Source organism: Macaca thibetana, chromosome 1, assembly GCF_024542745.1.
Source record: "Macaca thibetana thibetana isolate TM-01 chromosome 1, ASM2454274v1, whole genome shotgun sequence".
NCBI classification, from domain to species: Eukaryota; Metazoa; Chordata; class Mammalia; order Primates; family Cercopithecidae; genus Macaca; species Macaca thibetana.
In genome coordinates this window covers 34,014,747-34,036,532 of record NC_065578.1, presented here as the reverse complement: position 1 = coordinate 34,036,532, position 21,786 = coordinate 34,014,747, and the positions used below count along the sequence as shown (strand labels likewise).

Sequence of the window (21,786 nt, the reverse complement as noted above, 5' to 3'; positions counted from 1 at the left end):
ATCACTTGAATCCAGGAGGCGGAGGTTGTAGTGAGCCGAGATTGCGCCACTGCACCTGCACCCCAGCCTGGGCAACAGAGTGAGACTCTGTCTCCAAAACAAACAAACAAACAAACAAAAATGCTATAGAGCACTTATAGTGCCTTCTAACGCCACTGATAATTCTTCCTCAAACCCCTTCCCCCTTCCTCCACCTTTTCACCATTGAGCCTCGGTCTCTTTAAGAAGTGAACCATAACTGAGGAAAGAGGAATGCTGGGAAGTTCTCCTCAGCTCAGGTCCGGAGCCTGACGGGAAAAGAGGGCGGAGACTAGGCCTGCGCACGCGTGGTTGGCCGGCTGCTGCGTTGTGATGGATCAGGCGGAATTCCAGAAGAGAAACTAATCCTTGTCTAGGCGCAGAGGGCTTGGTTCATATTCGCAAATTCCCCGTCCGGTGCTCTTCCGGTAGCAGGGAGGCGACAGAAGGTGGGTGCGGCCGCAGTGGTAGTGGGCGGGACGGCGGGGCGGAGGCCACGCCACGTGACGAGGCGTTGCGGCGGGGGCGGTGCCAGGTGGGCTACGCTGCTGGGGCGGCTGCGGATTTCGTCTTAGGGACGCGTTGACACTCACTGGCTGGTCCGCTGCTCTCAGGCGGAGACCACGTTGCCTCGTTAGTCCTCAAAGATGGGCGTGGGAATTCTTGGTGGGAAGGAGAATTTCGGAACGCGTGCTGTTCTCAGAGGAGGGATGAGCGCCCATAGATGTTTGTGGCGAGTGCGCAAAAGTTCTCATCTCTTCTTTGGAACAGTCTTTTCAACCAGTTGTGCGTTTCCATCCCTGACTATTCGGATAAAGACAACTTTGAAGAGCTTTTTGTTTTAGGTTTAATTCGTCCCGTTTAGTTCTTTGACTTTTAGGGGAAGGGAATTTACTGAATGGCCAACTGAGTTTCTTTTCTACAGGAAGGCGATTGTGAAGCGGGTCTCAGAGGGGCTTGATGTCCCCCACCCCTCACACGGAGACCTTGAAAGAGGCAGGTGACTCACTTTCAGTAAGGGCGTGCATGTTGTTCGCCTGCGATGGATGGCATCTTGAGCTCACCTCTAGCGTTAGGCCAAGAAATGGGGCCCTTAGGGAGGCTTCCAGTGAAGGTTGAGTTACGGGTCAGGGCTGGGAGGTTGTTGTGCCCCTCTTTGAGAAATAAAAGGCGACGTGGGCCTCTAAGTACTGACTCTCATGGGGTCAGAAACTATTTCTTAAGTCCATTCTTCTCAGAGTTTGGTAACTTCCTCCCACGTCTTGGTCTGCTGGTCTAATTCCCTTCAATAAACTTCAACGTAGGAAAGACCAGAGTGTGTGTCTTTAAAGATACTAGAGAAGTGGGAGCTGTTGCTGGAAAGCTGTTTTCTTATGTAGCTACTGAAGGAACAGAAAGCAGGAAGAAAGAAAAAAGTTAGTTGTGGCCCCAGAAGAGTTGTTTTTCAAATGCTGAGCCGTGAAGCCTCATGCACTCAACACAAAGCTTTTCTTTCATATAGATAAGCCTGAAGAAAAAAAAATAATAATAAACCTGAGTATGTATTTTAGGTGTCCAGCTATCCATTACCAAGAAGAAATCTATTCGTTTGAGCCTGAAGAACTCTTTGAGGTAAAAAATTAGAATGAAAGAACCTTTGGATGGTGAATGTGGCAAAGCAGTGGTACCACAGCAGGAGCTTCTGGACAAAATTAAAGAAGAACCAGACAATGCTCAAGTAAGCATTTCATCTTGATTTAAACATTTTAAAAAATTCCTTCTTTTCCGTCTGGTCAACTGAAAAATTTTAGTTAGGCAGTTTCTGGTTTGTAAGTTTAAAATAACCCAAACTGAGACAGGCTCTCGCTGTCGCTCAGAGTATTTATAGTGCAGTGGTGCGATCTCCTTGGCTCACTGCAGCCTCCACCTCCCAGGCTCAAGTGATCTTCCAACCTCAGCCTCCTGTGTAGCTGAGACCACAGGGCACACACCAACACGCTCAGCTATTTTTTTGTATTTTTGGTAGAAATGGGGTTTGGCCACGTTTCCCAGGCTGATCTCAAACTCCTGAGCTCAAGCAATCCACCCGCCTTGGCCTCCCAAAGTTCTGGGATTACAGGCATGAGCCATCATGCCTGGCTGGTTTTTTGCTCTTTGAATGAAAGCTATAACTACGTGGTTTTGTTTGTGTGGAAGGAAAGTAGTATATTTACCATTTTTCCATACTTGTCATTAAAAAAAATTCTCTTGTATCTGGTAGTACTTTTCTTTATTCTGTTAAGAATTTGTGGTCTGTGCTAGTCTCTGGGTATCCAGGACTGAGCAAAGTCAGCTTAGTCCCTCCCTTGTAGAGCTTATATGTTAGTAGAGGAGGCAGAGATTACAAAAGTATTGGTCAAATAATATATATAATTACAAACTATGACAAGTACTCTGAAAGAAAAGCCTAAAGTGGGGATCTGACCTAGTTTTGGTTGTGGTCTGAGGCCTGGGAATGGCTAGGAAAGGCCTCTCTAATGAAAGGATGTGTAAGCTGAATTATGAAGAATGAATTGATTAGGCAAAGGGCATGGAAAAGAGTATTACAGACAGAGGAAATTGTGAATAGGAAAGCCCTGAGTTGGGAAGATGCATGGTTCTTTTTAAGACCTGTGGGAACAGTGAGCCTGGAACAGAAAAGGTATGAAAATGGTGATGAAGATAATGAAACAACAACAATAAAAATAGATGGCGTTAGTATATCAGTATGTAGTATATATTATATCATAATCATATGTGACATTATTAACTTAATGCTTATATATGCTTAAGAGTGTGTCAGGCACCATTTTTACCACCATATTATTATCTCCATTTTACAGATGAGGAGACCAAAGCTCAAAAAAGCCAAATAGTTTACCACGGATCACAGTTAGTAGTAAATGACAAAGACTGAATTCAAATCCAGGTGGTCAGACTCCAGAACCTGTGCTATTCTGCTTCTCTATGATACGGCTGTATATATAGTTTGAGGCTGGATTATGCAGGACCTAGTGGACCTTGTTATAAATTTTGGTTTTTATCCTAAGAGCAGTTCATAGCCATTATACGTTTTTTTTTTTTGTTTTTTTTTTGTTTGTTTGTTTTTGAGATGGAGTTTTGCTGCAATGTTGTGTTCTTGGTGGCTCACTGCAACCTCCACATCCCAGGTTCAAATGATTCTCCTGCCTCAGCCTCCCCAGTAGCAGGGATTACAGGTGCCTGCCACCACGCCTGGCTAATTTTTTTTTTTTAGGTGGAGATGAGGTTTCACCATGTTGGCCAGGCTGGTTTCAAACTCCTGACCTCAGGTGGTCCACCCACCTCAGCCTCCCAAAGTGCTAGGATTACAGGCATGAGCCACCACACCTGGCCAATTGTAGGGTTTTAAGTGAAAAAGTAAGATGAAACAGATCTGTGTTTGGAAAGATGATTCTGGCTACCCCATAGGGACCCAGAATGGAGAGCACAGAAATCAATGTGGGGGTCAGGCACGGTGGCTCATGCCTGTAATCCCAGCACTTTGGGAAGCCGAGGCGGGTGGATCATGAGGTCAGGAGATTGAGACCATCCTGGCTAACACGGTGAAACTCTGTCTCTATGAAAAATACAAAAAATTATCCAGGTGTGGTGCTGGGCGCCTGTAGTCCCAGGTACTTGGGAGGCTGAGGCAGGAGAATGGCGTGAACCTGGGAGGTGGAGCTTGCAGTGAGCTGAGATTGTGCCACTGCACTCTAGCCTAGGCGACAGAGCGAGACTCTGTTTCAAAAAAAAAAAAAAGAAAAAAAAAATCCTTGTGGAGAGATGAGTTAGTTGTTTTGGCAAGGAATTTTTTTTCTGGGGCAGTTCTTTTGCTTTACACTCTATAGTTACTGACTTTGTTGTATAAGCGAAGCAATTATATTTTAAAATAATAAAAAATAATTTTATTTTTCACACCATCTCACAGGCAGTATCATTTCTTTTTTTGTTTTCGAGATAGAGTCTTGCTCTGTCACACTCAGGCTGGAGTGCAGTGGCACGATCTCGGCTCACTGCAACCTCCACCTCCCAGGTTCAAGTGATTCTCCTGCCTCAGCCTCCTGCGTAGCTGGAATTACAGGTGTGTGCCACCACGCCTGGCTAACTTTTTATATTTTTGGTAGAGACTGGGTTTCGACATGTTGGCCAGATTGGTTTTGAACTCCTGACCTCAAGTGCTCTGCCCACCTCGGCTTCCCAAAGTGCTGGGATTATAGTTGTGAGCCACCGTGCCCAGCCACAGGCAGTATCATAAGAAGACAGGGATGTCAGGTAGATTTTGTTTCACTCATGAACTCTATGCCTTCCTAGAGTGCTGGGCTAAGAAGAGTTCTGAGGTAGTGTCTGTAAGATGTGGAGTGGGGGATGGTGGCATCAATGCCACTTGTTTTCCCTCCAGATGGTAAATTCTTACTCTTTCTCTGCCTAAACTAACCGTTTCTTTGCCAGGTTTTGTGTATTTTAGCTTTTAAATATTTTTTATATCTGATCCTTGATATTCTTCTATATTTCATTATTTCTCTCTCTCTTTTTTGTGTTTCCTTTTTTTGAGACAGGGTCTCACTTTGTTGCCCATACTGGAGCGCAGTGGCGTGAGTATGGCCACTGCACTATAAGCGAGATCCTCCCACCTCAGCCTCCCGGGTAGCTGACCGCAAACATGCTCCACCACACCCAACTAGTTTTTGTAGAGATGGGGTCTCCTTATGTTGCCCAGACTGGTCCTGAACTCCTGACCTCAAGCAATCCTCCTGCCTTGGCCTCCCAAAGTGCTGGGATTACAGGCATGAGCCATCACACCTGAACTATTTCATTATTTTTCATTTGGACTTTTATGATAGTTTCCTAGCTATTCTCCTTCCTTCAGTCACATATCCCATCAAAACACTGTATGGTGATGCCATTGTACTGTACAGATGGAGTGATATTTCTCCCTTTAAAGACCCTGTTTCCTTCTGTGTGATGAAGCAAAGATCTTTCAGTGTGACATCCAAACCATCCATGTTTAGGCCTTTGTTTCCCTCTCCAGTGTCATCATTCATTGTTCCCACCTTTTCTAATCTATGCTCCTGCCAACTATTTGCAGTTCACTCAAAACTATCTTCTAAAACTAGGTTGCATTTTATTTCCTTGCCTTTGCACATGCCATTTCTTGTGCCGGTGGAAGAAGAAATAAGCTAGGTAGGCTGGCAAAATTTTGTCTCAAAAAAGTTTGTTTGTCGAGGCTGAGGCAGGAGAATGGCGTAAACCCGGGAGGCAGAGCTTGCAGTGAGCTGAGATCCGGCCACTGCACTCTAGCCTGGGCGACAGAGCGAGACTCCGTCTCAAAAAAAAAAAAAAAAAAGTTTGTCATTCACAATAGAATGAGCTGTTCTCTCTCTCTCTTTTTTTAATTGTATAGTGCAGCCACTTTTATTATGGTATCTACAGGTCAATGAATTTTGTCTTCATACTGATTATACTAATCTTGCCATCTCCTCCTCATCCTTCATTGACACACTAGGCTGCAGTCTCTCTGAAGTCAGAAATTGGTCTTGTTGACCTGAATCTCCATTTCCTAGCACAGGGATTGGCACAAAGTACATGTTCAATAATTGGAATAAAAGAGCCTCTGTTTCACATATAAGGAAACTGAGCCTGAAGGAATAAGTGATTTCACCAGTGTCTCATGGTAAAACTGGGATACAAACCAGTTTGTTGTTACTCCAGATGCAATATTTCTTTCATTATACCTAGCCTATACACTTTACAAATAATGTGCTTTAAGTTAATTAAATGTTCTTTCTGAATATAAAAATTGTGATAATGGAAATCTCCCTAGCAGCTTAGATTGTAAATTTAAGAGGATAGGAACTGCTCAGTTGTCTTTGGTTTATAGTATTGCTTTCAGTTGAATAGGCTATATTTTTTTGTGATTGAGGGTATAGACTATGATAAGCCAGTTGACAAGCCAGTTGACACAATTGACAATACACAAATTGTGTATTGTTTTCCATGTTGCATTGATGAATCTCCTTTGAATATTAGAAAATAAGAGACAAATAAAAAATGTTTTTTATTTTCTGATTTTCTTTTTTCTTTTTTTTTTTTTTTTGAGACGGAGTCTTGCTCTGTAGCCCAGGCTGGAGTGCAGTGGCCGGATCTCAGCTCACTGCAAGCTCCGCCTCCCGGGTTTACGCCATTCACCTGCCTCAGCCTCCTGAGTAGCTGGGACTACAGGCGCCTGCCACCTCGCCCGGCTAGTTTTTTGTGTTTTTTAGTAGAGACGGGGTTTCACCGTGTTAGCCAGGATGGTCTTGATCTCCTGACCTCGTGATCCGCCCGTCTCGGCCTCCCAAAGTGCTGGGATTACAGGCTGGAGCCACCGCGCCCGGCCTATTTTCTGATTTTCTAAGAGTTTGTTCTGGATATTAAAATTATAGTTGAAGGCCAGGCGTGGTGACTTGTGCCTATAACCCTAGCACTTTAGAGGGCTGAGGTGGGTGGATCAATTGAGGTCAGGAATTCAAGACCAGCCTGGCCAACCTGGTGAAACCCTGTCTCTACTAAAAATACAACAACTAGCTGGGCGTGGTAGTGGGCACCTGTAATCCCAGCTACTTGGGAGGCTGAGGCATGAGAATCACTTGAACCTGGGGGGCGGAAGTTGCAGTGAACTGAGATTGCGCCATTGCACTCCAATCTGGACCACAAAGGGAGACTCCATCTAAAAAAAAGTTACAGTTTAGCCCTCATATTCATATATGTTGAGCATTCATATTCATTCAGTGAGTTTTTATTCCTGCCTACTATAATCTATAATACTTGAACATTGTTGTGAGCAGTTTACATACCTTAATCCATTTAATGCTCACAACCCTGAGTTAAGTACTGTTTTTCTTCCCACTTTACCTGTGAGGAAGCTGAGTCCTAGATAGTAACCTGTTAAAAGTCGCATAATTAATAAATGGTTGAGTCAGGATTTGGACCCCAGCAGTCTGATTCAAGAGCCCAAACGCTTAACCAGGATGGTAAACTGTATTAGTTACTTTGTTTTCAGAAAGACTACAGAGATGAAAAGATAGGACTTCTGCTCTTGAGGTAATTGATAGTGTAATGGAGAGAAAAGTTATGGGAATGGGAGAAGTAATATTTATTTGTTGAGTGACTGTGCCTTGTGAGAAGCTGTGCTAAGCATATCTTACGCATTCTCATTTAAACCTAATTGTCTTCAAACTTGTATGCTTTCTGTTGCTTTGTGCCACCCTTTTTTTTTTTTTGATGGAGTCTTGCTTTGTAGCCCAGGCTGAAGTGCAGTGGTGCGATCTCGGGTCACTGTAACCTCCACCTCCTGGGCTCATGCAGTTCTCCTGCCTCAGCCTGCCAAGTAGCTGGGATTACAGGCGCCCACCACCACACCTGGCTAATTTTTGTATTTTTAATAGAGACGGGGTTTCACCATGTTGGCCGGCTGGTCTTGAACTCTGCCTGCCTCAACCTCCCAAAGTGCTGGGATTACCGGTGTGAGCCACTGCGCCTGGCCTGTGCCGCCTTTTGTACAAATTCAAAATCAAGGCCAGGCATGGTGGCTCATACCTGTAATCCCAGCACTTTGGGAGGCCGAGGTGGGTGGCTCACTTGAGGTCAGGAGTTCAAGACCAGCCTGGCCAACATGGTGAAACCCCATCTCTACTAAAAATACAAAAAAATTAGCCAGTCCTGGTGGTACGTGCCTGTGAGCTCAGCTACTTGGGAGGCTGAGGCAGGAGAATCACTTGAACCCAGGAGGTGGAGGCTGCAGTGAACAGAGATTGCTCTACTGCACTCCAACCTGGGCAACAGAGAAAGATTCCATCTAAAAAAAAAAAAAAATACAAAATCACAGTCTTATGTAATTGCTTTAAAATTGTGTGAGGTGCATTGGGAGCATAGGGGAAGGAGCCCTAAATCTATTTGAGAGGGAGAGTAAGGCTTCACAGAGCAGGTAGCAATTGAATCATAACAACTGACTAAAAGTTTCAGACAGAGAAAATATAGCAGAGAAAATAGCCAAGTCATGGAGGGGTGAGATAATGTGGTGTGTTTAATAGTTGAGTATTGATAATAAAGTGGGAAAAGAGAATAGATTTAAAAATGGTTAGGTAGGATTGATCAAATTTAGAGATTGTTTATGAGGTGTGAAGGTCAAAGAGGAGTCCAAGGATACTTACAGGTTTTGGGGTTTATGGTGATACCATTTACTGAGGGGTTAGAACAGGATTTTGGAGGAAGTACTAAGTGCAGTTTGGGGTCTGTTGTGTTTAAAGGGCTTGTGGGATATTCAAGTGGTAAATTGCACAAGGAGGCATTTGCACATAAAAATCTGGGATTTGGAGATTGAAAAGTTATCTACTTGGAGATGTAGGGCTTCCAGATAAAATACAGGATGCCAGGTTAAATTTTACTGTCAAATAAACAATGGTAATTTTTATTATAAGAGTATTGCATGCAATACTTGGAACACACTTATTCTAAAATAGCATTATTTCAGCTATAGCTAAAAAGAAGGTTTCCTTTTCCTGTAAGATAGTAGGACAGTTTGCTGAGCGGTTTGTAGGTAAGGTGGAGGGGGTTGAGGGATTTTGAGGGAGTTCTTAGTTACTTCTTTTTACCTGGTGAAATTGAAACATCAATGAGCAGGAAAGATGTAGAGTTTGGACTTGTGAGCTATGAAGGTTTAGAAAAGTTACTTTCTGAGGTAAAAGAAACCAGTCAGGGAAATATAACAGAAATATCAGAAAAATTTTAGAAATTGAGTTGATAAGGCAAAGTAATTTTTATTGAATCTGGCCAGGCATTATGGCTCACGCCTGTAATCCCAGCACTTTGGGAGGCCAAGGTGGGCAGATCACGAGGTCAGGAGATAAAGACCATCCTGGCTAACATGGTGAAACCCCGTCTCTACTAAAAATACAAAAAAATTAGCCAGGTGTGGTGGCGTGCGCCTGTAGTCCCAGCTACTCAGGAGGCTGAGGCAGGAGAATGGCGTGAACCTGGGAGGCAGAGCTTGTAGTGAGCCGAGACTGCACCACTGCACTCCAGCCTGGGTGACAGAATGAGACTCCGTCTCAAAAAAAAAATATATATATATATTTTTTGTTGGATCTTAAACACTCGTTTTGGTAATTTGAAGAGGTATATAATACCTCTTCAATTTTGCAAGTGTCAGTAAATATTGTTATTTAAGTATAATGTTTAAGAACATGCACTTTGGATTGAATAGACTTACATTCCTTCATTTAGCAAGTATTTATTAAATGCCACAGTTATTAAAATAATAAGTATGAGAACTAGCACTTTGGCTGGGTGCAGTGGCTCACGCCTGTACTCCCAGCACTCTGGGAGGCCAAGGCAGGCAGATCACCTGAGGTCAGGAGTTCGAGACCAGCCTGACCAACATGGAGAAACCCTGTCTCTACTAAAACTACAAAATTAGCCGGGCGTGGTGGCGCATGCCTGTAATCCCAGCTACTCAGGAGGCTGAGGGAGGAGAATCACTTGAACCCTGGAGGCGGAGGTTGTGGTGAGCCGAGATCACGCCATTGCACTCCAGCCTGGGCAAGAAGAGCAAAACTCCATCTCAAAAGAAGAAAAAAAAGAACTAGCATTTTGTGTTCATATCATGCTTACTTTTGACTTTGACTAACTAAGATGCCATGCTGTGTACTTTATTTATATTAAGTCATTTGCCCCCTCCCTCCCCATTGGCCCTATGGGTTAGGTAATATTATCTTTATTTTACAGATAAATTGAAACTAAGAAAGATTAAATAGCTTGTTTAGGAGCCAAGATCATATGTTTCTGTCTGCTGTTAGAACCCATAGTCATTACTGTTATGTTGACTGTGTTGGGCGGTTGGGTATACAGGGTTGAAAAAAACAGATATTGTCCATAATGGATGTGATCTTTTCAGTCTAATGTGTGTGTAGCGGGAAGGATGAATGTTAGGCAATAAGTAATGAAATGATTTAGTGCTGTGAGAGAAAGGAGATGGGAGAGATTACTACAACGGGGGAACTTTATTTCAATTGGGCCAGAGTTTGAATTCATTGTAGTAATTACTTTATATTTTCACATGTATGACGGTGCTATGTTGGATTTTAGAACAGAGAGACTGGCTGGGTGCGGTGGCTCATGCCTGTAGTCCCAACACTTTGGGAGGTGGAGGTGGGCGGGTCACCTGAGGTCAGGAGTTCAAGACCAGCCTGACCAACATGGTGAAACTCTGTCTCTACTAAAAATACAAAAATTAGTTGGGCATAGTGGTGGATGCCTGTAATACCAGCTACTCGGGAGGCTGAGGATTGCTTGAACCCGGGAGGCAGAGGTTGCAGTGAGCTGAGATGGCGCCATTGCACTCCAGCCTGGGCAACAGAGCGAGACTCCATCTCAAAAAGAAGAAGAAGAAGGAGAAGGAGAAGGGGAAGGAGAAGGAGAAGGAGAAGAAAGAAAAAAAAAAAAGAACAGAGAGACTGAGTTTGATTCCCATCTGTGCACGTAGTCTCTTTGTGACCTTGGGCAAGTTGCTTTCCTCATCTATAAAGAAGGGATATCTTATAGAGAGCACCTCTTTGGGTGCTCAATACATATCATGGGAAGTGTTGAATTAATGCAGTGGTTCCTAGTTTTTGGCATTTAATAGTCTGAAGAAATTTCTAAAGTAACTTTGGAACTAACATAGCTACTCATTTATTTTGCTACATGTGGGGAGATTAAAAATACAACTGCCATTTATTACCATCAGTGATTCAGAAAAGTAAGACTTTTAAAAAAAACTTTCTGTTTTGAAATATGTAAGGGTATTTTAACATTAAAAAAAGGATGGTTATAATTTCAGAATAAAGAACCATTCAAAATAGGCATTTACATTTTTAAAATGTTTCATGATTACATTTTGTTTTAAAACGTTTTAAAGAATGTAGTAAGAATAAATAGGATTCTGTCTGTGATGATTTTATGTATAATGAGCAGATTGCATTGACACTCTTGTATCTTTTCTGTCATTAACAGAAAAGACAGCTTGTAAGTCTAAAATGATTGAAATCCAAACTCTAAATGATTCAGATTTAATTTTTCTTTCTTTCTTTTTTTTTTTGAAGCAGAGGCTCTCTCTGTTGCCCAGGCTGGAGTGCAGTGGCACAATCTCAGCTTACTGCAGCCTCTCCTCCCGGGTTCAAGCAATCCACTGCACTCCAGCCTGGGCAACAGAGAAAGATTCCATCTAAAAAAAAAAAAGTGATTCTCCTGCCTCAGCCTTCCTGGTAGCTGGGACTATAGGTGTGAGCCACCACGCTCAGCCACATTTAATTTCATTGATTGCTCCTTTTTGCCGGGTGCGGTGGCTCACACCTGTAATCCCAGCACTTTGGCAGGCCAAGGTGGGCAGATCACCTGAGGTCAGGAGTTTGAGACCAGCCTGGCTAACATAGCAAAACCCCATCTCTATTGGAAAAAACACAAAAATTCGCCGGGTGTGGTAGTGCAAGCCTGTAGTCCCAGCTACTTGGGTGGCTGAGGCAGGAGAGTCGCTTGAACCCAGGTGGTGGAGGTTACAGTAAGCCAAGATCGCGCCATTGCATTCCTGGGTGACAGAAGAGACTCCATCTCAAAAAAAAAAAAAAAAAAAAAAAAAAAAAATTATTTATTGCTCCCTTTTAAACACACTATCTAAAAAATAGATAGTGCTCAGCATTTGGAATAATTATGTATTACTCCCATATATCAAAATTACATTTGAAAAGTAGATAAAAGTATTTTAAAAGATTCTCTAATTCTGAAAGATTGTCTTCGTAAAGATTAAATCTAGTCTAATAACTTGTAAATTTTGACTTTTGAGGTGTTTGTGAAGGTATTTATGATTAGACTGTTTAAGAGATTAATAGGGCCGGGTGTGGTGGCTCATGCCTGTAGTTCCAGAACTTTGGGAGGCTGAGGTGTGTGGATCACGAGGTCAGGAGTTTGAGACCAGCCTGGCCAATATGGTGAAACCCTATCTCTACTAAAAATACAAAAAATAAGGCCGGGCGCGGTGGCTCAAGCCTGTAATCCCAGCACTTTGGGAGGCCGAGACGGGCGGATCACGAGGTCAGGAGATCGAGACCATCCTGGCGAACACGGTGAAACCCCGTCTCTACTAAAAAATACAAAAAACTAGCCGGGCGAGGTGGCGGGCGCCTGTAGTCCTAGCTACTCAGGAGGCTGAGGCAGGAGAATGGCGTAAACCCGGGAGGCGGAGCTTGCAGTGAGCTGAGATCCGGCCACTGCACTCCAGCCTGGGCGACAGAGCCAGACTCCATCTCAAAAAAAAAAAAAAAAAAAAAAAAAAAAAAAAATACAAAAAATAGCTGGGTATGGTGGCGCATACCTGTAGTCCCAGCTACTTGGGCAGCTGAGGCAGAAGAATCACTTGAATCTGGGAGGCAGAGGTTGCAGTGAGCCAAGATTGTGCCACTGCACACCAGCCTGGGTGACAGAGCAAGACTCCATCTCAAAAAAAAAAAAAAAAAAAAAAAAAAAGATGAATAGGATAGAATAATTTTTTTTTTTGCTTGAATTTCTAGTTTACTTACATACACTGTATTCATTGCTCTTTTTTCTTTTCTTTTCTTTTTTAAAGGAGTATGGAAGTGCCCAACAGCCAAAAATTCAAGAAAGTGAATTGAAAATTAGTGGTGTGTTTTCAGTTAATGAGAGACCTCTTGGTAAGAAATGGAACTGTGTAAGTTAATTACAATTAGTATTTGCTTATTCTGACTTGTAAAATTGAGAGAAAGCATCTTTTCATGTATGTCTTTCTCTTTCTTTAGAGCTGTGGTTTTTCAAACTGTGAGTAGCTGGTTTTCAGCAGCGTTTTAAAAAATAAAATGGAATAAGATTATATCAGAATATGATATGTATAGTAAGGAAACATATTGTTTCATAAAATTTCTGTTTCAGTGATTGAAGTGAACACACATCCCCACATTTACAAACATATGTATATGAGAACTGGGTTATAATATTAAATGTATTTCCTACTTTGAGTCATGGTAAAAAAAAAAATTGAAACCTCAGTTTTGGAGTGCTTATTGCCTCATTGATACTTATTGCCTCATTGATACTGGATTTCAAGATAGGGAATTTGTCCTAAAAAAGAGAGACTGGGCCGGGCGTGGTGGCTAACACCTGTAATCTCAGCAACTTGGGAGACTGAGGCAGGTGGATGGCTTTTGCTCAAGAGTTTGAGACCAGTCTGGGCAACATAGTGAGACCTTATCTCTGCTAAAAATTAAAAAAAAATTAGCTGGGTGTGGTGGCGTGTGCCTGTAGTCCCAGCTACTCAAGAGGAGAATGGCGTGAACCCGGGAGGCGGAGCTTGCAGTGAGCTGAGATCCGGCCACTGCACTCCAGCCTGGGCGACAGAGCGAGACTCCGTCTCAAAAAAAAAAAAAAAAAAAAAAAAAAAAAGAGGCTGAGGCGGCAGGATTAGTTAATCCTGGGAGTTTGAGGCTTCAGTGAGCTATGATTGCACCACTGCCTTCCAGCCGGGGTGACAGTGAGACCCTGTCTCAGACAAAGAAAGAGAGAGAGAGAGAGGGAGAGAGAGAGAGACTGAGACTGTATATGCATTAGTATTGATACTAAAACTTTTTTTATTTTGTTTTGATAGCCCAGCAGTTGAACCCAGGCTTTCAGCTTTCTTTTACATCATCTGGCCCAAGTGTATTGCTTCCTTCAGTTCCAGCTGTTGCTATTAAGGTTTTTTGTTCTGGTTGTAAAAAAATGCTTTATAAGGGCCAAACTGCATATCATAAGACAGGATCTACTCAGCTCTTCTGCTCCACACGATGCATCACCAGACATTCTTCACCTGCCTGCCTGCCACCTCCTCCCAAGAAAACCTGCACAAACTGCTCGAAGTATAAAATTCTTAACATCCGTTTTTACTGTACCTTTTTTTAGTGTGTATATAGTTTAGTTCAAACATGCTGTTGATACTTTAAATCTCTTTAGCATGTATCCATAGAAATAACTTTTTAGCTAATGGAAGAATTAGCCAATTTTAAAGTTTTGCAACATTAAATAAGTGACGTGGTGTTAGAATGATGATTAAACCAGTTTTCTGTCACTTTAGATTTTACTATGGAAAGATATAACAAATGACATGTGGGAATTGCAGGACTATCCTGTAATTGTAGACACCCACCATTTAAATTTATTTAACAGTTATCTTGAAAGTTATTTGGTATAGCATAAAATAATTTCACTCTTTTAATAGTATATGAAAGCTATTTAATTCTTTAAAAAGTAAAAACTCCACATGGTCAGAAAAATGTGTTTATTTCTAATGTCCTTGTGGGGTCATTGTTGCTTTACAATAATGCTTAGATGCAGAGAGAAGAAAATACAGCAACAAAGTCACATAAATCTTTCCCTGCCTTAGTACATTTGAAGGATTTGGCATGTTTTACCTATTACTGTGGTAGTGTAATTTGAGGAATACAGTGTGTTGTTAGTAGTCACTATGGGCAAAAAATGGTAAGAGCTTGCTTTTAAACTGTGGCTCTATCATTTATCTCTGTGACTTCGGACTAGATATTTAACTTTCTAAGCCTCCATTTCTCATCAGTAAATAATAGTTGCTTCCTAGGATTTTAATGAGACAGTGTTAGCACATGGCCTAGCGCACAGCAAGTACTTAATAAACGGAATCCTGTTATTGATAATAAAAATTATATCATGTGTTACTGTTTATAGTTAACATGATAAATATATTAAATTTAATAAATATATGCATATATAATACATATTACTTTGTATACTTAACATATCATTTGTAGGCCCCTATTTTGTCTTTGGCCATGTTTATCTGCTTTGTGTCTTGACCTAAACTATCTAAAAGTAGATCCTGCTATATGGAAATTTCCAGCTAAACAGGAGAGAGGATGTTTTTTTTCTTTGTTGGCCATGCTGGAGTGCAGTGGCATGATCACTGCTCACTGCAGCCTTGAACTCCCTGGGCTCAGATGATCCTCCCATCTCAGCCTTTCAAGTAGCTGGGACCACAGGCACATACCACCATGCCCGGCTAATTTTTATATTTTTTGTAGAGATGGTTTTGCTATGTTGCCCAGGCTGTTCTCAAACTCCTGGGCTCAAGCAATTAGCCTGCCTCAGCCTCCCAAAGTGCTGGGACTATTGGCATGAGCCATCATACCTGGCCAGGAGAGAGGAATTTTAAAATATTTATATACTCTAAATTAGTTTGTTGCAAAATACCCTTCTAATTAACACTTTTATGTCATTCTCATGAAACTAATCTGAAGAAGTAAACTTAGTTTTCTATTTTTAGATATTGTTTCAACATACCAAATATCAAAATAAAATTAAATAATTTTATTTATTTAAAGAACATAACACAACTTATACATCCAAATGCCTATTGTTTTCTTAAAAGTAGTCACCCCGTCAGTGACTTTTTAGCATAAGATTAGGAGACAGATTCTTATCTTTTCCGCATGCATTTGATTGTTACAAATTTTCAAAGGCACTTGATACCTTAATCAGGCTAATATAGTAGCTAATTAAATTGAGTCATACTGTTAAAACATGAGATTTATAAAATTAAAAGTTAAAAAATAGTCTAAAGGTTTATCTTAAGTTTTGTCTTAAAAAATTAGAAAAACGTTTGAGCTATGTTATTGTTGGAAGAGGTGTGGTTTTTCTAAGGTAAATGTTATGGTATAACACTAATTTGAGTGTGTAAAGTTCAGAGTACATTTATAATTTATGTGCACAGATTTTCATTATAAAATTACTCTCTTTGATTTACGTATTTTTACTTACTATTTTTTTACTTATTATGCCACTGGCAGATTCACCTTATTAAGTGAAACTCTTAATTGCTCTGTTTTCAGTAGAAAAATCACTTTTCAAAATTAATACTTCATCTGTATATTATAAGCATATTCTTTTGGTTTCCAAGATTTGCTGTCGTATTTTTACAGTTGAGTTTTAAATAATTAAAATAATTTTCATTGTTGTTATTTTCTCATGGTTTACCATTGAATACACCTGTATAATAAAGGTGCTAGATGGGAGGCACTATAGTGGAATAATTAATTCCATAGACTAGAGTCAGACTACCTGGATTTGTATTTCAGCTTTACTGCCTACTAGCAATATGATTTGGACAAGCTGTTTAACCTCTGATTCAGTTTCCTCATCTGTAAAGTGGCAGTTGCAGTAATACCTAACCTCATAGTAGTTTGGGGATTTTTTTTTTTTTTGAAACAGGGTCTCACTCTGTCACCCAGGCTGGAGTGCGGTTGTGTGATCCCACCTCACCACAGCCTCTGCTTCCTGGGCTCAAGCAGTCCTCCCAGCTCAGCATCCTGAGTAACTGAGACCATGGGCATGAGCCAGCATGCCCTGCTAATTAAAAAAAATTTTTTGTAGAGATTGGGTCTTGCTGTGTTGCCCAGGCTGGAGTGCAGTGGCATGATCATGGCTCATTGGAGCTTTGAACTCCCCGGGCTCAAGCAATCCTTCTGCCTTGGCCTCCCAAAGTGCTAGGATTATGTGGGTAAGCCACTGCACTCTGTCATTTTTGTGGTATTTAAATTGGATAATTTGAGTAAAGAGAATAATGCTTGGTGCATAGTAATTACTCAACACACTTATTGTAGTATATATTATAGCCATTATTATATACTTTGCCATTTACTTTGTGGCCTGCACTAGTGTTTATATAATTAGTGACGATTTCCTTTAGTTTTTATACTTGTCAGAAGAATGGCAATACTTAGCCTCTGTTTTACCAGGGTATTGCTATTTGTGGTTATTGCAATAATTAGCTTTTACAAATTGGCTCTAGGAATCTCACAGAACCACTCAATTATTTTTGTTCTTCCTATCTCGTTCCTGTTTCCATCTGTCCTCTGATACAAAGCCTTAACAGCCCTTTTGTCATATGTTTCTTTGATTTTTTCAGTTATAGCTAAATATTATATATCATGCTTATTTTTTGTATTCTGGTAGCTCATTTGTTTCTCAAAATCTTGCACTTTCAACTTTTAAACATTTCGTTTATTGTCTTGGCTGGACGCGGTGGCTTGTGCCTGTAATCCCAACACTTTGGGAGGCCGAGGCAGGCGGATCACGAGGTCAGGAGTTTGAGACCAGCCTGGCCAATATGACGAAACCCTGTCTCTACTAAAAATACAAAAATTAGCCTGGCATGGTGGCATGGGCCTGTGTCCCAGCTACTCGGGCGGGAGGCTAAGACAGGAGAATCGCTTGAACCCAGGAGGTGGAGGATGTAGTGAGCCAAGATCGTGCCACTGCACTCCAGCCTGGGCAGCAGAGTGAGACTCTGTCTCACACACACACAAAAAATTCATTTATTGTCTCGTTTCAGTTCTACTTTGGGCAGCCTCTGGCTAGTAAGAGAACCAGTGTCTTGTGGTCTGGAGTTGTGGGATGGACACTGACTGGTCCCATTGGCTACAGCAGATGAAACTTGGTTGGGGCTGGAAGCCTTCCTATTTTTGTTTTCAGCATCTGGCTGGCTGTGTGTGTGTGTGTGTATATATATATATATATATTTTTTTTTTTTTTTTTTTTTTTTTTTTTGAGATGATGTCTAGCTTTGTTGCCCAGGCTGGAGTGCAGTGGCACAATCTCGGCTCACTGCAACCTCCGCCTACCGGGTTCAGGCGATTCTCCTGCCTCAGCCTCCTGAGTAGCTGGGATTACAGGCACACACTACCACACCCAGCTAACTTTTGTATTTTTAGTAGAGACGGGGTTTCACTGTGTTGGCCAGGCTGGTCTTGAACTCCTGACCTCATGATCCGCCCACCTCGGCCTCCCAAAGTGCTGGGATTACAAGCGTGAGCCACCATGCCCGGCCCTGGCTGGTTATATTTTAAATAGAATTCGCTCTTGACAAATTTATGAATTAGGTATTATAAACCCCATTTTATACATGAGGAAATTGAGATAGTAATTACATCATTCATTGTCACTCACCTGATAAATAGCAGAACTCATCATCAAACCAAGCTTTGCAGACACCTTATCCTTTTTCTACCATACAATACTTGCCCTTAGTAAGTGTTATTTCAGCTCACAAAGAGGAGGAAGTTACAATTGTGAAGAATACATTTCATTTTTACCTTTGTTATTTATTTTTAGAGACATTTTAAATCCTAAGGATGTGATCACAACTCGCTTTGAGAATTCCTCTCCTAGCAAAGATTTCTGCAGCCAATCATGCTTGTCGTCTTATGAGCTAAAGAAAAAACCTGTTGTTACCATATATACCAAAAGCATTTCAACTAAGTGCAGTATGTGTCAGAAGAATGCTGATGTAAGTTACATTTTACTTTTATTGGGATTCTGCTCAAAGAGATTTTTTTTAGCTGGCTCTGCTTATTTTGTGTATGTGTGTGTGTGTTTATTTCCTAGACTCGATTTGAAGTTAAATATCAAAATGTGGTACATGGTCTTTGTAGTGATGCCTGTTTTTCAAAATTTCACTCTACAAACAACCTCACCATGAACTGTTGTGAGAACTGTGGGAGCTATTGCTATAGTAGCTCTGGTCCTTGCCAATCCCAGAAGGTTTTTAGTTCAACAAGTGTCACGGCATACAAGCAGGTATGAATATCTATTTGTTGCATGTAGTTAGGCCCACTCCTTCTGATTTGGCTGCACAGGGATGAACTAAATGAGAGTGAGTTCCTTCCATTAGTCCATCCTGATATGTGATTTCCCTTCTAGAAAATGAGATATATTCTGATGGTGCGAGGGATGATTGTGATGGTAAGTTGATATAGGTAAAATAAGTCCCTTTTTAAAGGCTCCCTTCATAGCTAAGAATTCACAAATGAGATTTCTTTTCTTTTCTTTTTTTTTTTTTTAGTTAAGATGGGGTTTTGCCATGTTGCTCAGGCCGGTCTTGAACTCCTGAGCTCAAGCCATCCACCCACCTCAGCCTCCCAAAATGCTGGGATTACAGGCATGAGTAACCACGTCCCGGCCTCAAATGTAATTTCATGATTTTCTTTGAGCATGAAATATTTTGTGATGTATTGATAGCAAGAATACCATATTATAAATAAGCCATAAGCAAGAGTTAAGATGATAAAATCAGTGAATCTAAACAAAGCTTGTCTTTTTCATTTTAAAATGTGTTTGGGAATGAATTGTAATTATTTGGTCAACACTGTCTTATGGGAATACTTCAAGTAATTTTATTTATTATAATGAATAAATGCAGTAAGCTTGTTACTAAATATATCACCTTGTGTCAATTTAATTATTACTGATTTGTGGTTTTAAAAAGTTTTTCTTAAAGATGTAAAGATGTATCTTGTAAATGATAATTAAACGTTTTTTTCAGTTAGCAAGTTTGATTTGTTACTTCCTCTGAGCAGTTGGTAATGGACATATGGACATTCATCACTGAAAATAATCTCTTTTTTTAAGAATTGCCGTTTTTGGCAGTCTGGTTACTACTTTCACAGGAAAAGAATCCATGTTATTTTATATATGATCCCAAAATGAGTTCCATTTCTAATTTTGTTACTAGTATTGTGCTCTGTCTTTTTACTAGGAAGATTATGTCATGAAACCTCAAAATTTATATTTTCCTACGATTTCCTTTCATATTGAGAGACCTTATAATGTGTCACTGACAGGGTAGTGTAGTGGTTAGGAGCCTGAACTTTGGAGCCTGATGAAATGAGTTTAATTTCCTACTTCTGCTCATCTGTTAATTTAATTAAAGTTAATTTGAACTTTTTGTTAATGTAATTTTTGAGAGCACTTCACTCTGTCGTTAAAAGGATTCTGTGACACACTATATATCAATTGCTTAGCCTGGGGCCTGGCTCATGATACGCATTTAGTAAGTTATAGTATTGGTTATGTAAATGGTAGCTATTTTTATTATTTCTTAAAACATGAATAAACTTATGAGCAGATTTTATTATGAAACTCAGCTTGAAAAATAGATCGTTCTGTAGGATCTCTATTAATATACATTAAGTATCATTTCTATCTCCTGCTGAAGAATCTCACAAATTAAGTAACCTTAAAGGTGGTAGACTCTTCTAGATTGATGTACAAGACTATACCGAGAATGGCCCTTTGGTTCATGGATTTGCTGGTCTTCTCTGATTATTGGTGATGAAAAAGTATGTAATGATTACCTAATTCATTACTTATGTTTGAATTAATGTGTTTTGTTTGCTAAGATCTCTATCTGAGTAGTTACTAATTTCTTCAGTTTCTATTTTATTACTGTCTGGAAGAACTTACTTTCCCACCTCCCAATAGTGTGGTTTCATCATCATGCTCAAATATTTCAACCAAGAGCTGTGGTTGTAGGTAGCTTTTCTTTTTAGTTTTTTGAACAATATGTAAATATGTATGCTTGTACTAGGTATCTAATGTTCTTTTATTTTAATAGAATTCAGCCCAGATTCCTCCATATGCCCTGGGGAAGTCATTGAGGCCCTCAGCTGAAATGATTGAGACTACAAATGATTCAGGAAAAACAGAGCTTTTCTGCTCTATTAATTGCTTATCTGCTTACAGAGTTAAGACTGTTACTTCTTCAGGTAATGTTTAAATTTGATAAATTTATATATTTAATAACTATTGAAGAAAAATGTAACTGCTTTTCTTTGATTTTGTTACAAGCTAAATTTATCTCGTTAGTTAAATAAAGACCCAAGATTGACTTTTAAATAACTGACTTGTATGTGAAAATAGGTTTTCACTGATTTTCTTGGTTGCAATATATACAGTATTTTATAGTTTCATATGTGAGAAGAAAGAAAAAACACTTAAAATTTCCAAGTTAGTTTTTGTCTAAGTGGGACTTAATAGAGGTTAGTTGTAGTTAGATTTCAGATTTTTGTAAAGTTCCTTGATTTTTTTGGTATATTATTATTTAATTTTTTCATTCTCCCAATACATTTTTGTATTGTTTGTTCATTGGTATAACTTAATCATTGTTTTTTATTTTTTGTCATCAAGGTGTCCAGGTTTCGTGTCATAGTTGTAAAACCTCAGCAATCCCTCAGTATCACCTAGCCATGTCAAATGGAACTATATACAGCTTCTGCAGCTCCAGTTGTGTGGTCGCTTTCCAGGTATGATCTGAGGTAGCACATCATGCATGTGATTCTCTTAGGCATTGATTTGTGGCACAGTGTTAACTGCTGAAGGCCTGTTCTTATGAAAATTTAAATTTGAATTAAAAAGAAAAAATTTGTTTTGTTTCATCCAGGGTCCCAACCAGGTCATTTCTATAAAATATCTGAACCCAGATATTGGGTCTTAGCAGTTTCTTCTTTATTTAGGATACTTGCCTAAACTGTCATTCCCTCCCACTTTCTCCCTTGGGTCTCTCCCCTTCACAAAGATGGAAGCTAGGATTATGGTTTGGGTAGGTGGTATGGTGAAGAACAGTAGCCTGATGGGATTCACATGCCCCTTCCTCTCTCATCCTGTGTCAGATACCTAGTGACTCCTGGCATGGAATTGTAAGCATCCACTTGTCCCATTTTCTCCTCCCTCTCTGCAATACACACACAGAGTAGAGTTTAGTAATCTCCGGGGTAGGAACATGCCTGATGCAGTATCCCTGGCATTAGGGAGAAAGAGACTGTTGGTGGCTGTTGTGTCTTAATAGCCATCAGAAGCTGGTTGATAATGGGAGTGCAGGTAGGGGGAGGT

The 21,786-nt window shown here is 40.4% G+C and overlaps 1 protein-coding gene across 7 annotated transcripts in view; it reads left to right on the top strand.

The window, feature by feature from the left end:
* The first annotated feature begins 234 nt into the window (after nt 1–234).
* Nucleotides 235–21,786, top strand: part of ZMYM6 (zinc finger MYM-type containing 6) — a 46,115-nt gene continuing 24,563 nt past the window's right edge. For 2 of the 7 annotated variants that reach the window (XM_050797593.1, XM_050797579.1), the window contains exons 1-8: nt 541–1,014; nt 1,569–1,735; nt 12,671–12,755; nt 13,703–13,952; nt 18,232–18,406; nt 18,505–18,696; nt 20,513–20,663; nt 21,085–21,200. In XM_050797593.1, coding sequence (XP_050653550.1) covers nt 1,643–1,735; nt 12,671–12,755; nt 13,703–13,952; nt 18,232–18,406; nt 18,505–18,696; nt 20,513–20,663; nt 21,085–21,200 — 1,062 coding nt within the window. In that variant the 5' untranslated portion in view covers nt 541–1,014; nt 1,569–1,642. Of the gene's footprint in view, nt 468–540; nt 1,015–1,568; nt 1,736–12,670; nt 12,756–13,702; nt 13,953–18,231; nt 18,407–18,504; nt 18,697–20,512; nt 20,664–21,084; nt 21,201–21,786 lie in introns of those variants that run through there. The other 5 variants (XM_050797589.1, XM_050797583.1, XM_050797590.1 and 2 more) reach the window with 5 other exon arrangements.